Source organism: Cervus canadensis, chromosome 8 (genome assembly GCF_019320065.1).
Source record: "Cervus canadensis isolate Bull #8, Minnesota chromosome 8, ASM1932006v1, whole genome shotgun sequence".
Classification (NCBI taxonomy): Eukaryota; Metazoa; Chordata; class Mammalia; order Artiodactyla; family Cervidae; genus Cervus; species Cervus canadensis.
In genome coordinates this window covers 87,288,501-87,301,150 of record NC_057393.1, presented here as the reverse complement: position 1 = coordinate 87,301,150, position 12,650 = coordinate 87,288,501, and the positions used below count along the sequence as shown (strand labels likewise).

Here is a 12,650-nt window from a genome sequence, read left to right as displayed (position 1 = left end):
TACTGAGTCATTTACTTTCTAATTAATATTTAACTCAAACAAGCATTATCTTGCTTTTCTCCCACACACTTTGAGTGTTGAATGTTAAAATATGCAGACTCTGTTAATGTTCTCCAAGAAAGCACTTCTCCTTTCCCAGACTTGTTATCTGAACAAGCAGGGCTTTGTTTTGTTCACCAATATGTCACATAACTTGAAATGAAGAAAAATATGCATTGAGGAATTCTGAGTAAGAACCTATTATTTCATGGGTAAAGTTTGGAACCAAGGGACTTAACAGCTTCCTCAAGCTATACAGACAAAAGAAGTAGACTCACTAATGACCTAATTGTTGTCATAGAGAAGAGAATTCTAGCTGGTTCCAAGATTAGTGGGAGCTCTGACTATACATGGATTAGCCAGTTAGGATAAGGGTTTGGGTTGAACTAGCTTTAGATTAGATTAGGTTACATACCTTTTTTTAGAATGTCCCCACAGGGTGGTGATTATGGGGTGTTAGCCAAACTATGAGATGGCTGGTAACATTTCACACAGACAGGAACGTAAATCTCATTTTTGTGATATTTTCCAGGCCTGATGGTAATGTGTGGCTATCTCTTGATAACTACGCCTTTGTTTTCCATGTTCATCGTGCAGGAGCCGTCCAGCTTGCATGGTTGCTAAGGCAGTCAGCAATTCAAGAAACTGAGCTCCTAAAAGTGGTGGTTCCATATTAACACTCAGAAGTATATTCAGGTAAAAGTTTTATTTTTGAATTTCAACAGCCAAAGAGATGTAAAGACAATGGTTACTTATTCTTTTTTTTTTTTGTAATCTCTCCTTATTTTTCATTCCTTCTTTCCTTCTTCCTTCTTCCTTCCCTGCCTCCCTGTTTCCCTCCCTCACTCCCTGCCACCCTCCAAGGCCATGGAGTTTACTACAAAGGTCATGGACTTTGGAGTCAACCCCAGCTAGGCATTTACCCCTCCTCCACCACTGACTTTGAAGCCTGGGGCTTCCTCCCTGGGAGGAAATTTTATCAAACTCCCGCAGGGAGTTCAACTTTCTCCCCATGATATGGTGGAAGGAAATATAGCTCCTAGACTGATGAGCCATCCACAGCTGGAAAGAACTTTTTGGCTGTTATTGTTTCTTTCTTTTTTTAAAAAAATCAATTTATTTATCTTCAGTTCAGTTCAGTCGCTCAGTTGCGTCCGACTCTTTGCAACCCGATGATCGCAGCACGCCAGGCCTTCCTGTCCATCACCAACTTCCGGAGTCTACTCAAACTCATGTGCATTGAGTCGGTGATGCCATCCAGCCATCTCATCCTCTGTTATCCCCTTCTCCTCCTGCCCCCAATGCTTCCCTGCATCAGGGTCTTTTCCAATGAGTCAACTCTTCGCATGAGGTGGCCAAAGTATTGGAGTTTCAGCTTCAGCATCAGTCCTTCCAATGAACACCCAGGACTGATCTCCTTCAGGATGGACTGGTTGGATCTCCTTGCAGTCCAAGGGACTGTCAAGAGTCTTCTCCAACACCACAGTTCAAAAAGCATCAATTCTTCGCGCTCAGCTTTTTTCACAGTCCAACTCTCATATCCATACATGACCACTGGAAAAACCATAGCTTTGACTAGACAGACCTTTGTTGGCAAAGTAATGTCTCTGCTTTTTAATATGCTATAGTTGTCATAACTTTCCTTCCAAAGAGTAAGCATCTTTTAATTTTCATGGCTGCAATCACCATCTGCAGTGATTTTGGAGCCCCCCAAAAAAATAAAGTCTGACACTGTTTCCACTGTTTCCCCATCTATTTCCCATGAAGTGATGGGACCAGATGCCATGATCTTAGTTTTCTGAGTGTTGAGCTTTAAGCCAACTTTTTCACTCTCCTCTTTCACTTTCATCAAGAGGCTTTTTAGTTCCTCTTCACTTTCTGCCATAAGGGTGGTGTCATCTGCATATCTGAGGTTATTGATATTTCTCCCGGCAATCTTAATTCCAGCTTGTGCTTCTTCCAGCCCAGCGTTTCTCATGATGTACTCTGCATATAAGTTAAATAAGCAGGGTGACAATATACAGCCTTGACGTACTCCTTTTCCTATTTGGAACCAGTCTGTTGTTCCATGTCCAGTTCTAACTGTTGCTTCCTGACCTGCATAATTTTCTCAAGGCAGGTGTCAGGTCTATTTCCCATCTCTTTTCAGAATTTTCCACTGTTTTATGTGGATCACACACAGAAAGGCTTGGGCATATAATCCAAAAAGCAGAATAGATGTTTTCTGAACTCTCTTGCTTTTTGATGATTCCAGCAGATGTTGGCAATTTGATCTCTGGTTCCTCTGCCTTTTCTAAATCCATCTTGAACATCTGGAAGTTCACGGTTCACATATTGCCGAAACCTGGCTTGGAGAATTTTGAGCATTACTTTACTAGCGTGTGAGATGAGTGCAATTGTGTGGTAGCTTGGCATTCTTTGGCGATTGCCTTTCTTAGGGATTGGAATGAAAACTGACCTTTTCCAGTCCTGTGGCTACTGCTGAGTTTTCCAAATTGCTGGCATATTGAGTGCAGCACTTTCACAGCATCATCTTTCAGGATTTGAAATAGCTCAACTGGAATTCCATCACCTCCACTAGCTTTGTTCATAGTGATGCTTTCTAAGGCCCACTTGACTTCACATTCCAGGATGTCTGGCTCTAGGTGAGTGATCACACCACTGTGATTATCTGGGTCGTGAAGATCTTTTTTGTACAGTTCTTCTGTGTTTTCTTGCCACCTCTTCTTAATATCTTCTGCTTCTGTTAGGTTCATACCATTTCTGTCCTTTATCAAGCCCATCTTCGCAGGAAATGTTCCCTTGGTATCCCTAATTTTCTTGAAGAGATCTCTAGTCTTTCCCATTCTGTTGTTTTCCTCTATTTCTTTGCATTGATCTTTGCACTGATTTCTTTGCATTGATTATTTGTCTTAATTGGAGGCTAATTACTTTACAATATTGTGGTGGTATTTGCCATACATTGACATGAATCAGCCATGGGTGTACATGTGTTCCCCATCCTGAACCCCCCTCCTATATCCCTCCCCATCCCATCTCTCTGGATTGTCCCAGTGCACCGGCTTTGAGTGGTCTATTTGGGCACCATCAAACCTGGACTGGTCATCTATTTCACATATGGTAATATACATGTTTCAATGCTATTCTCTCAAATCATCCCACCCTCACCTTCTCCCACAGAGTCCAAAAGACTGTTCTTTACATCTGTGTCTCTTTTGCAATCTTGCATATAGGGTTGTCATTACTATCTTTCTAAATTCCATATATCTGTTAATATACTGTATTGGTGTTTTTCTTTCTGACTTACTTCACTCTATAAATAGGCTCCAGTTTCATCCAACTCATTAGAACTGACTCAAATGCATTCTTTTTAATAGCTGAGTAATATTCCATCGTGTATATGTACCACAGCTTTCTTATCCATTCGTCTGCTGATAGACATCTTGGTTGCTTCCATGTCCTGGCTATTGTAAACAGCGCTGTGATGAACATTGGGGTACATGTGTCTCTTTCGATTCTGGTTTCCTTGGTGTGTATGCCCAGCAGTGGGATTGCTGGGTCACATGGCAGTTCTATTTCCAGTTTTTTAAGGAATCGCCACACTGTTCTCCATAGGGGCTGTACTAGTTTGCATTCCCACCAACAGTGTAAGAGGGTTCCCTTTTCTCCATACCCTCTCCAGCATTTATTGTTTGTAGACTTTTTGATAGCAGCCATTCTGACTGGCATGAGATGATACCTCATTGCAGTTTTGATTTGCATTTCTCTGGTAATGAATGATGTTGAGCATCTTTTCAGGTGTTTGTTAGCCATCTGTATGTCTTCTCTGGAGAAATGTCTGTTTAGTTTTTTGACCCATTTTTTGATTGGGTCATTTATTTTTCTGGTATTGACCTACATGAGCCTCTTGTATGTTTTTGAGATTGATTCTTTTGTCAGTTGCTTCATCTGCTATTATTTTCTCCCATTCTGAAGACTGACTTTTCACCTTGCTTATAGTTTCCTTTCTTGTGCAAAAGTTTTTAAGTTTAATTAGGTCCCATTTGTTTATTTTTGCTTTTATTTCCATCACTCTGGGAGGTGAGTCATAGAGGATCTTGCTGTGATCTATGTTGGAGAGTGTTCTGCCTATATTTCAGAGCTGGAAAGAACTTATAATCACACCAAGCTTTTGATGAAGAAATTGAGACTCTGAGAAGCCAAGTCACATGTGTGCCCCCATTGAACATCCTGACCTAAAGTGGAGTTTTCTATGCAACTGGGAAAATTACATGGAGCTATACAAGTGATTGAGGGCATTATATCCCAGTTATTCAGTGTTTAATAAACCAATGAACACTATGGTACAAATTTCCAACCAAAAGGAGGAATGAAAAGAGGAAATGGTCAGGTAGAATGAGAAGTTCTGGTTAAGAACCCTGTGGGTCTGCCCAGCTCTAAGCTGGAATCAAGATTGCTAGGAGAAATATCTACAACCTCAGATAAGCAGATAATACCACTTTAATGGCAGAAGGCAAAGAGGAACTAAAGAGCCTCTTGATGAAGGTGAAAGAGAAGAGTGAAAAACCTGGCTTAAAACTCAACATTCAAAAAACTAAGATCATGGCATAAAGTCCCAACACTTCATGGCAAATAGATGGCGAAAAAGGGGAAACAGTGACAGACTTTATTTTTTGGGCTCCAAAATCACTGCAGTGACTGCAGTCACAAAATTAAAAGACACTTCCTCCTTGGAAGAAAGGTTATGACAAACATAGACAGCACATTGAAAAAGCAAATACATCACTTTGCTGACAAAGGTCCGAACAGTCAAGGCTATGGTTTTTCCAGCAGTCATGTATAGATGTGAGAGTCGGACCATAAAGAAGGCTGTGCACCAAAGAACTGATGCTTTCAAACTGTGGTGTTGGAGAAGACTCTTGAGAGTCCCTTGGACTGCAAGAAGACCAAACCCGTCAATCCTAAAGGAAATCAACATTGAATATTCACTGGAAGTCCACTGATGCTGAAGCTAAAGCTTTAATACTTTGGCCACCTGATGTGAAGAGCCAATTCTTTGGAAAAGACCTTGATGCTGGGCAAGACTGTGTGTAAGAGGAGAAGTGGGCCACAGTGGATGAGATGGTTGACTGACATCATTGACTCAATGGTGACTGACATCATTGACTCAGGGAAGCCTGGAGTGCTGCAGTCCATGGAGTCGCAAAGAGTTGGACATGACTGAGCAACTAAACAACAAACAATCCCTAAGTAGCTATGAGTCTTGGGAAATAATTCATCTTGAGGGATCTGGATTTCCCCATCAGTTAGATGGGAGGAATATTGGGATTAAGGCCAATCTTGAGGTAGCTGTCACCTTCACAGGCAAGAGTGCTTTGTATCTCATACAAGTCTCTCTCCAATGCCCCCCCTTTTTTTTTTTTTTTGCTCCTATTCTTGGTTCTTCTTCATTTATAATTACAGGATTTTCAAGTAGTCTGACTCCTTTTGTTGGCAGTTCTGTTCTCCTCATTCATGTTTCTCCTCCTTTATAGAAATAAGCCAAACCATCAAGCTAGGTCACTTGAATGACTAACAGAGAACAGAAATGGATTGAACAGATAATCAACTCTCACTTTCCCATTTTTCTGTGTCCGCCTACTCGGATGATGGTTAAATACAACAGGTTCCATTTCTTTTGAAAAGCCTTAAATTTGGTGCCCCTCACACTGAGGGCCTTCTAAAGTGCATTGTCTGTTTCCTTGACTGTAGGCTTAAAGCTGATTAATCCACCAATTCTTGAATGGTTTCCTTAAAAGCTCTCTGGTTGGGCAGATGCAAGGAATACTCACAAACCAAGAGCAGCAGTACAATCATGTTTCTTCACATGAACAACAAAAAAATGTATTTCTATTCTGGGATGCATAGGCCAAAGGAGTAGAACAGAAAAACATGGCTTCTTTATTTGTATTCTTAATTTGAATTTACACCACTATAGTACCATCCAATGGAAACAGCATGTGCCATGAACCTTCATCAATCGTTTGGGCTATCCAGGTTCTAAACTCTTATTCTAATGTTGGGAAAATTACCCACTGTGCCAGAGGCTAGCTAACTGTTCACCAAACTTTTTACTTTTTCTCCTAGGTGCTCAGCTATACAACATTCTCTTACGCATGTTTGAAATGTGTGCTCAGTGGCTTCAGTCTGGTATGACTCTTTGAGATCCCATGAACTGTATGTAGCCCTTCAGGCTCCTCTGTCTATGGGATTCTCCAGGCAAGAATACTGGAGTGAGTTGCCATTTCCTACTCCAGGGAATCTTCCCAACCCAGGAATCAAACCAGTGTCTCCTGTGTTGGCAGGAGGAGTCTTTACCACTGTGCCACTTGGGAAGCCTTCAATTCAAAGATCGGTTAAGTTTGCTGAAGATGCTATAAGCCACATAAAACTTGTGCTATAACTATAATTCAGATTCAACTCAGCGAACCTTAAAAGTTCTTCCCTTGAATTCCCAGAAAAAATGGAAAGCTCTCAAAAATAGGCAGTTCTATTGCACTATTGTACCCAGACACTTAATTTCTACCACCTTCTGTGGCATTTTCTGGCATTTGTGAAAAATATCAGGGAAATATTGCTTCTCTGTTCTTTAGAGTCTGATCATCACTCCCTTGGCCCAATAACCTTTTCCCAAATAAGCTGCCTAAATTAGATTCCTAGAATTTGTAAGGACGTACAAGAATTCTCTTTGGGTTATGTTTTTAAAATATGAAGTGACAGCAATTTGTTCTTGGTGGAAACGTGTCCTTTGGTCACTGTGAGGTTCTAGAAGGCATGACCTGGCTGTTGTTTACCTTTCTAGCATTGTCTGTGACCCCTTCCTCCCAAACCACCTGGAAACCACATCTGGTTACTTGAAGCCTCCTTGTAATCACACCAGTTGTTCCCTCCTCTCCGTTCTAACTGCAGCCCCTCCTCTACTGAGCTGACCAGACCCCAGCTCTGATTCCAGTGCCCTTTCTCTGGCCCCCAGGCCCCCATGCACCCTGCTGCTGTAACAGCCACCTGTCTGGGCAGTAATTACTTATCAGGTGCCTGTCTTCTAAGGGAGGCTTCAAGCTCCATACGGCAGGACCTTTACTTCTCTACTCAGAGCACCTAACTTAGTGCTTGACATATAATCAGTGCTCAATAAATATCTCCCAAATGAGCATTGAGCGCTTCCCAGGTGGCTCAGCAGTGAAGAATCTGCCTGCAGTGCAGGAGACTTGGGTTCAGCCTCTGGGTTGGGATGGTCCCCAGGAGAAGGAAATGGCAACCGACTCCAGTACTGTTGCCTGGAAAGTTCCATGGAGAGAGGAGGCTGGCAAGCTACAGTCTATGGGGTCACAAAAGAGTCAGACACAACTTAGTGACTAAACAACAACAAAAATGAATATTAGACACGTATGTCCAACTAGCTATGTGATACATTCACTTGGATGAATCCAAGTGAATATTCAAAATGGGGCTCTTGATTGCATTCTCAAACCCTGAGTGCCACTCCTTATCCAGGCTTCTCAGTTTCAGTAAACGCACCAATGTCCATCGGGCTCTCAACCTAGAAAGCAGGGAGCATACTGAGCACCCCACCTTCCCTCACCCCAACATGCAGGCCTGTCCTCCACTTCTGAGCCCCCCAGCACATCTCTGCCTCTGCCATCTTCTCTTGCTGGGGTGACTACAGGACACTCCTAGGTGGTCCCCGCTTTTCTCCTTTCATCCCCTCCAGTACATCTTCCACACAGCAACCAGAACAAGCTCTTCAGTCATTCCCATTTCCAGAACGTTCCATGGCTCCTCACTGTGCACAGAATACAATGCAGCACCTTGCCCTGGCTGGGAGAAACCCCATGACCTCCCCCAACCCCGCCTCTCTGGTCACGGCATTCCTCCTGGGTTACTCTAACTCAGACATTCAGCGCTTCCGAATTCCTGGCCTGGAATATTCTTCTCCCTGTTCTCCTCCTCAGGACCCTGACGAGCCTCCTCACCTTCTGCACCAATTCTAGTCATAGAACCTTATTTACCTCCTTTCTACCATTCCTCAAGCTGTGATTGGTTTGCTCTTTTGTTTACTTATTTATTTGCCATGTCATGAAGGTAGGACTCAAGGTCACGTCCCATTGCGTCCTCAGCATCGGCACGTGGCCTGACACAGAGGGGCTGCTGCGGTAGAGAAAAGCATGTGTGAATGAGGGACCACACAAGGAACCTGGGAGACGGGGCCACAGGAATGTCCGTGACGCTGATCCCTGAGTGATCACCACACAACTGCAGCGTCTGATTCATGGAAAAGCCAGAATCACTCTTCAAAGACACAGGCGGACTCAGTAACCACAGAGCAGTAAGCACTCATGCAGTGCCTGCAGGTGGGCTTGCCAGGGGGCTCATAGTAAAGAATCCACCTGCCAATGAAGGAGACATGGGCTTGGTCCCTGGATCGGGAAGATCCTCTGGTGATCGAAATGTCAACCCACTCCAGTATTCTTGCCTGGGATATTCCATGGACAGAAAAGCCTGGCGGGCTACAGTCCATAGGGTTGCAAAGGAGTCAGACACAGCTTAGCAACTAAACAACAACAGTGCCTGCATATACATGATCTCAGTTAAACCACACAACAACTGTATGAGGCAGTCATTCTTATTATTATTATCACTTTACAGACAATTTTTAACAAAACTCAGAGATTCACCCACAATAGACCATTGCATTTGTAACCCAAGGAAGCAGGTTCCATTTTAGGTCTGGCTGACTCCACATGGAGCCCCCATGCATGGTCCACACCCATTTAATGCTTCTGAGTTTTTCCCCAAATAAACCAAAGTTCGGACCTGCTACTCCTAAGGTTTACACCAGACTGTACATTTAACCTGATTACTAATTCAGATGACTGGCCTCTCTTTGTATCCAAATACATGATGAAAGGTGGTTATAGCAAGCTCCCTAACTCATTCTCTAGGACAGGCATCCCACTCTTCCTTTTTAAGGGTGACTTCTTATGAAAGCTCTGCGTGATAATTCACTCAAATGACCAATTTCCAACAACTTCCATAGTAAAGAGATTCTTACCTCGGAATTCCAGTCCTCTAAGTTGAAAGGTGACAAGGCCATTGCCAATTTCAATCAGGTGAACGAAAGCATTGAGGTAATCTGAGGCCAAAATAAAGCAATCGCCAGAGCTGTAGTTGCCCCACCGGCCAAGGATGAGGTCTCCACAGAGGGACTCCTGGAGCGCCCTTGTCAAGTGCTCATAAAAGATGGAATTGAGGTTGTTGCCATCGCTCCCTGAGGACAGGACAAGAAAGAAGACGCCCAGTGAGTCCTGCTCCAACGTGCTCTCCCTGGGAGATGGGGAGCCGTCATCTGATTAGGGGTGAATCAGACTCCTCAGACACTTCACCCGTTGTGGTGGGCTCTGTGAGACACTCCTATTTCTTCCCTCTGTGCTTTTTCTGGTCAATGTCATCTACATAAATGGACTGAATTCCTGTCTAAACGAGACACCTGACAAATTCCTATCTCCAGCAGAGATCTCTTGCCTGGACTCTAGACCTGTCTACTTCCTTGTCTACTTAACATTTCGTGTCTGTTTCCAATGTTTCTGCTCCACCCAATGTGTTCAAGTCAGGCCCTGCCCCCCAGTCCCACCCCCAACCTGCTCTCAGCTGTCCAGTTGGCCACAACCTAGGCATCTTTCTTTCCACTTCGTCCCACCTAAGGCTCTCAATTTCACATTCTTCAAGTGTTTTTTGCACCTTCCTACTTTTTCCCATTCCCATTACCCTTGCTTTATCCCAAGTTACACAGTTTTTCAGGTGGAGGACCACAATGGTCATGTGACTCACCTATGCGTCTTCACTGGGATACGCTTCCTCATCGATTGCCTACCCCCCAGCCAGGATGAGCCTTTCAGATGAAAGGGGAATGTGTCACCCAGGGCCCTGCAGCCCATTTTTTAAAGTGGTTTGTGAGGGCTCTTAAAATAGAGACACAACTTCATAACATCACCTATAATAGGGTCCCATAAGTCATCCTCCTAGGAATAAGCTAGGACACCAGCCTGATCAAACCCAGGGTGTATAGTCACACCAGGGGTGCTGTGTGCTCTGCTCCCCACTTCAGTCTCCACCCTCACCTCTCACTCATCTCTTCCTCAATCTTCACGCTTAGCAACACAGAACTGCTCCCAGTTGAGTGACTCACTTGCCCCTTCCCACCCCGGGCCTTTGCAGAGACTAATCTTTCTGCCTGGTTTCCCTACATTCTTCTCTGTCTTCTTACCTCTACTAATCTTTAGACCTCTGTTCCATGGCCACTTCAGGGAAGCCTTCCTTGACCCCTTTGCCATGCCATCTTATAGGACATCAGGACTATGACCCTCTCTGCTTGAAAGCACTTGAAACAGTTGGAATTTGACTTTGTGTGTGTGTGTATATGTGTATATATGGTTATTTGATTAACATCTGATTTCTCTGCACCCTGCGGTGGTGAAGGAAGACTGAATTTGTTTATTTTTGTATCTCAGTACTGGCAGATTCTTAATATGCAGTAATGACTGACTAAACATCTATTGAATAATAGATGACACCATAGATGATACAGCTCTGTTAAGAGAAATTTTGCTTTTGAGAACATAATCCATTAAGTAACTCTAGGGTTTCACTGAGAAATAATTTACAGACAATAAATTGTGTGTGTGTGTGTGTGTGTGTGTGTGTATAGTGTTAGTCACTTAATTGTGTCTGACTCTTTGTGACCCCATGGACTGTAGCCCACCAGGCTCCTCTGCCCATGGAATTCTCCAGGCAAGAATACTGGAGTGGGTTGTCATTTCCTTCTCTAGGGGATCTTCCTGACCCAGGAATTGAACCCAGGTATCCTGCATTGCAGGCAAATTCTTTACCATCTGAACTATAGAGAAGTTTTATATATATACACATATACATATATATTCTATAATTATTGATAGTATGTACTGTGTAAACAGTGCATATATATGCATATATACATATATAACTATAGTCTACAATATAAATAATTATTGCTAGTATACATTTTTATATATTATATACAAGTATATAAATTATTATATATCAATGCCATTTACTAACTTTGTTATATATGTATATAAAACTCCAATTTATTGAGGCATAATTTACAGAGAGCTAAATTTGCCCTTTTTAATGTCCAGTTCTGTGAATCTTAAAAAATGCTTATAGTCACATAACCACCACTTAGAACGCTGCATTTGTGCTCCATCCATACTGAGGTATGCAGCAGTAGTTTGTTCTGTCTCATTTGTATGTGGTCACTACAGTTTGCTTAACCATTCAGTAGCTGAAGGACCTTTGGGTTGTTTTCAGTATTGGTGAACATGAGTAAATCCACTCACGACATTCATGAACAGAAGTCTATAAGAACACGTTTTCATTTCTCTTGAGTCAACCCCTGAGAGTGGCACTACCATTCTCCAAAGTGGCTGAACCATTCTGCACCCCAGTCGCAGGGACTGAGGATTCTAGTTGTTCTGCATCCTTGCCAGGACTGCTGCTTGCTTGTTTGAACTTAGCCATTCAGATGGAGTGGATGAGGACATCAAGGAAAGAAAAAAAGGAAGGATACAGCAAAGGAGATGGAGTGAGGGAACACCCTGCTTCCCAATAAAGGGCCAGTGTGTTTCAGGGGCATGAAACTGGGGGTTCATGATGCGTTTCCTTTCACGTCCTGGCTGGGCCGACTCCTTTTACTCCCTCTGTGAGATCTCTCATGATGAAGACAGAATCTTTTTTGAGAAGGCTGGGTAAACTGGGAAGTCCTCCTGGTCTGTGGTCCTGGGAGTGGAAGAAGTACTGGGAGGGGCTAGAAGGAAAGTTTGTCACCAGTGCTTTCCCCTTAGGAGCATCTTTCCTCTGGGGAGTAAACTCTGCCTCCAGAAAGTCAGAGAAGCATAGAGTTGCCCCAAAGAGAAGAGGCCTAAAGCAAAGCTCAAGAACCCCTTCTAGGTCAGCTTCTGGCATGGAGACAGAGATTCAAGAAGGTTGGACATAAAGATCCGTGAAGATCTGAATGGAGCCTTCCTGCTCAGTACTCTTGGGAACTGGAGCATCACTGAGGGTGCAGGAAGGGGCAGACTGGCCCCAAATGCACCCACGTAAGGAAGAGCACTGACCCACGGCTAAGAAATCTACAGAATAACACTATCAAACTATGGATATCAGGGCTAGGCATTCACGACAGTTAAAAGCCAAATTGAAATAGGTGCATTTATAACCTATTTATGATTAATGGAAAGAAACAAACTGTTCTATGGACTGAGTCATGTCATGTCCTCTAATAAGGTATCATTATGCTTAATTTTCTATGCAGATTAAGCCTGCCTGACCTGCAGTGATATTCATTTTCTCTGATGAAGCAGCATGCATCCAGAGACACTAATTGGAGATTACTCCGAGTCTCTGGTACTTTTAAAGAAAAAACCTGAACAAGAGAATTAACTTTTGCTTAACTGTTCAAACTGTTTGATGTATGAATAAAACAATTTAAACCATGAAAAGTTGAGATCTTAGAACACACTGACCACACATCTGTA

The 12,650-nt window shown here is 43.1% G+C and overlaps 1 protein-coding gene across 3 annotated transcripts in view; it reads right to left on the bottom strand.

Moving 5' to 3' along the window:
* Window positions 1-12,650, bottom strand: part of PCNX2 (pecanex 2) — a 302,174-nt gene that overhangs the window by 58,813 nt on the left and 230,711 nt on the right. For all 3 annotated transcript variants that reach the window (XM_043477085.1, XM_043477087.1, XM_043477086.1), the window contains one exon: window positions 9,131-9,346. In XM_043477085.1, the coding sequence (XP_043333020.1) occupies window positions 9,131-9,346 (216 nt within the window). The remainder of the gene's footprint in view (window positions 1-9,130; window positions 9,347-12,650) is intronic.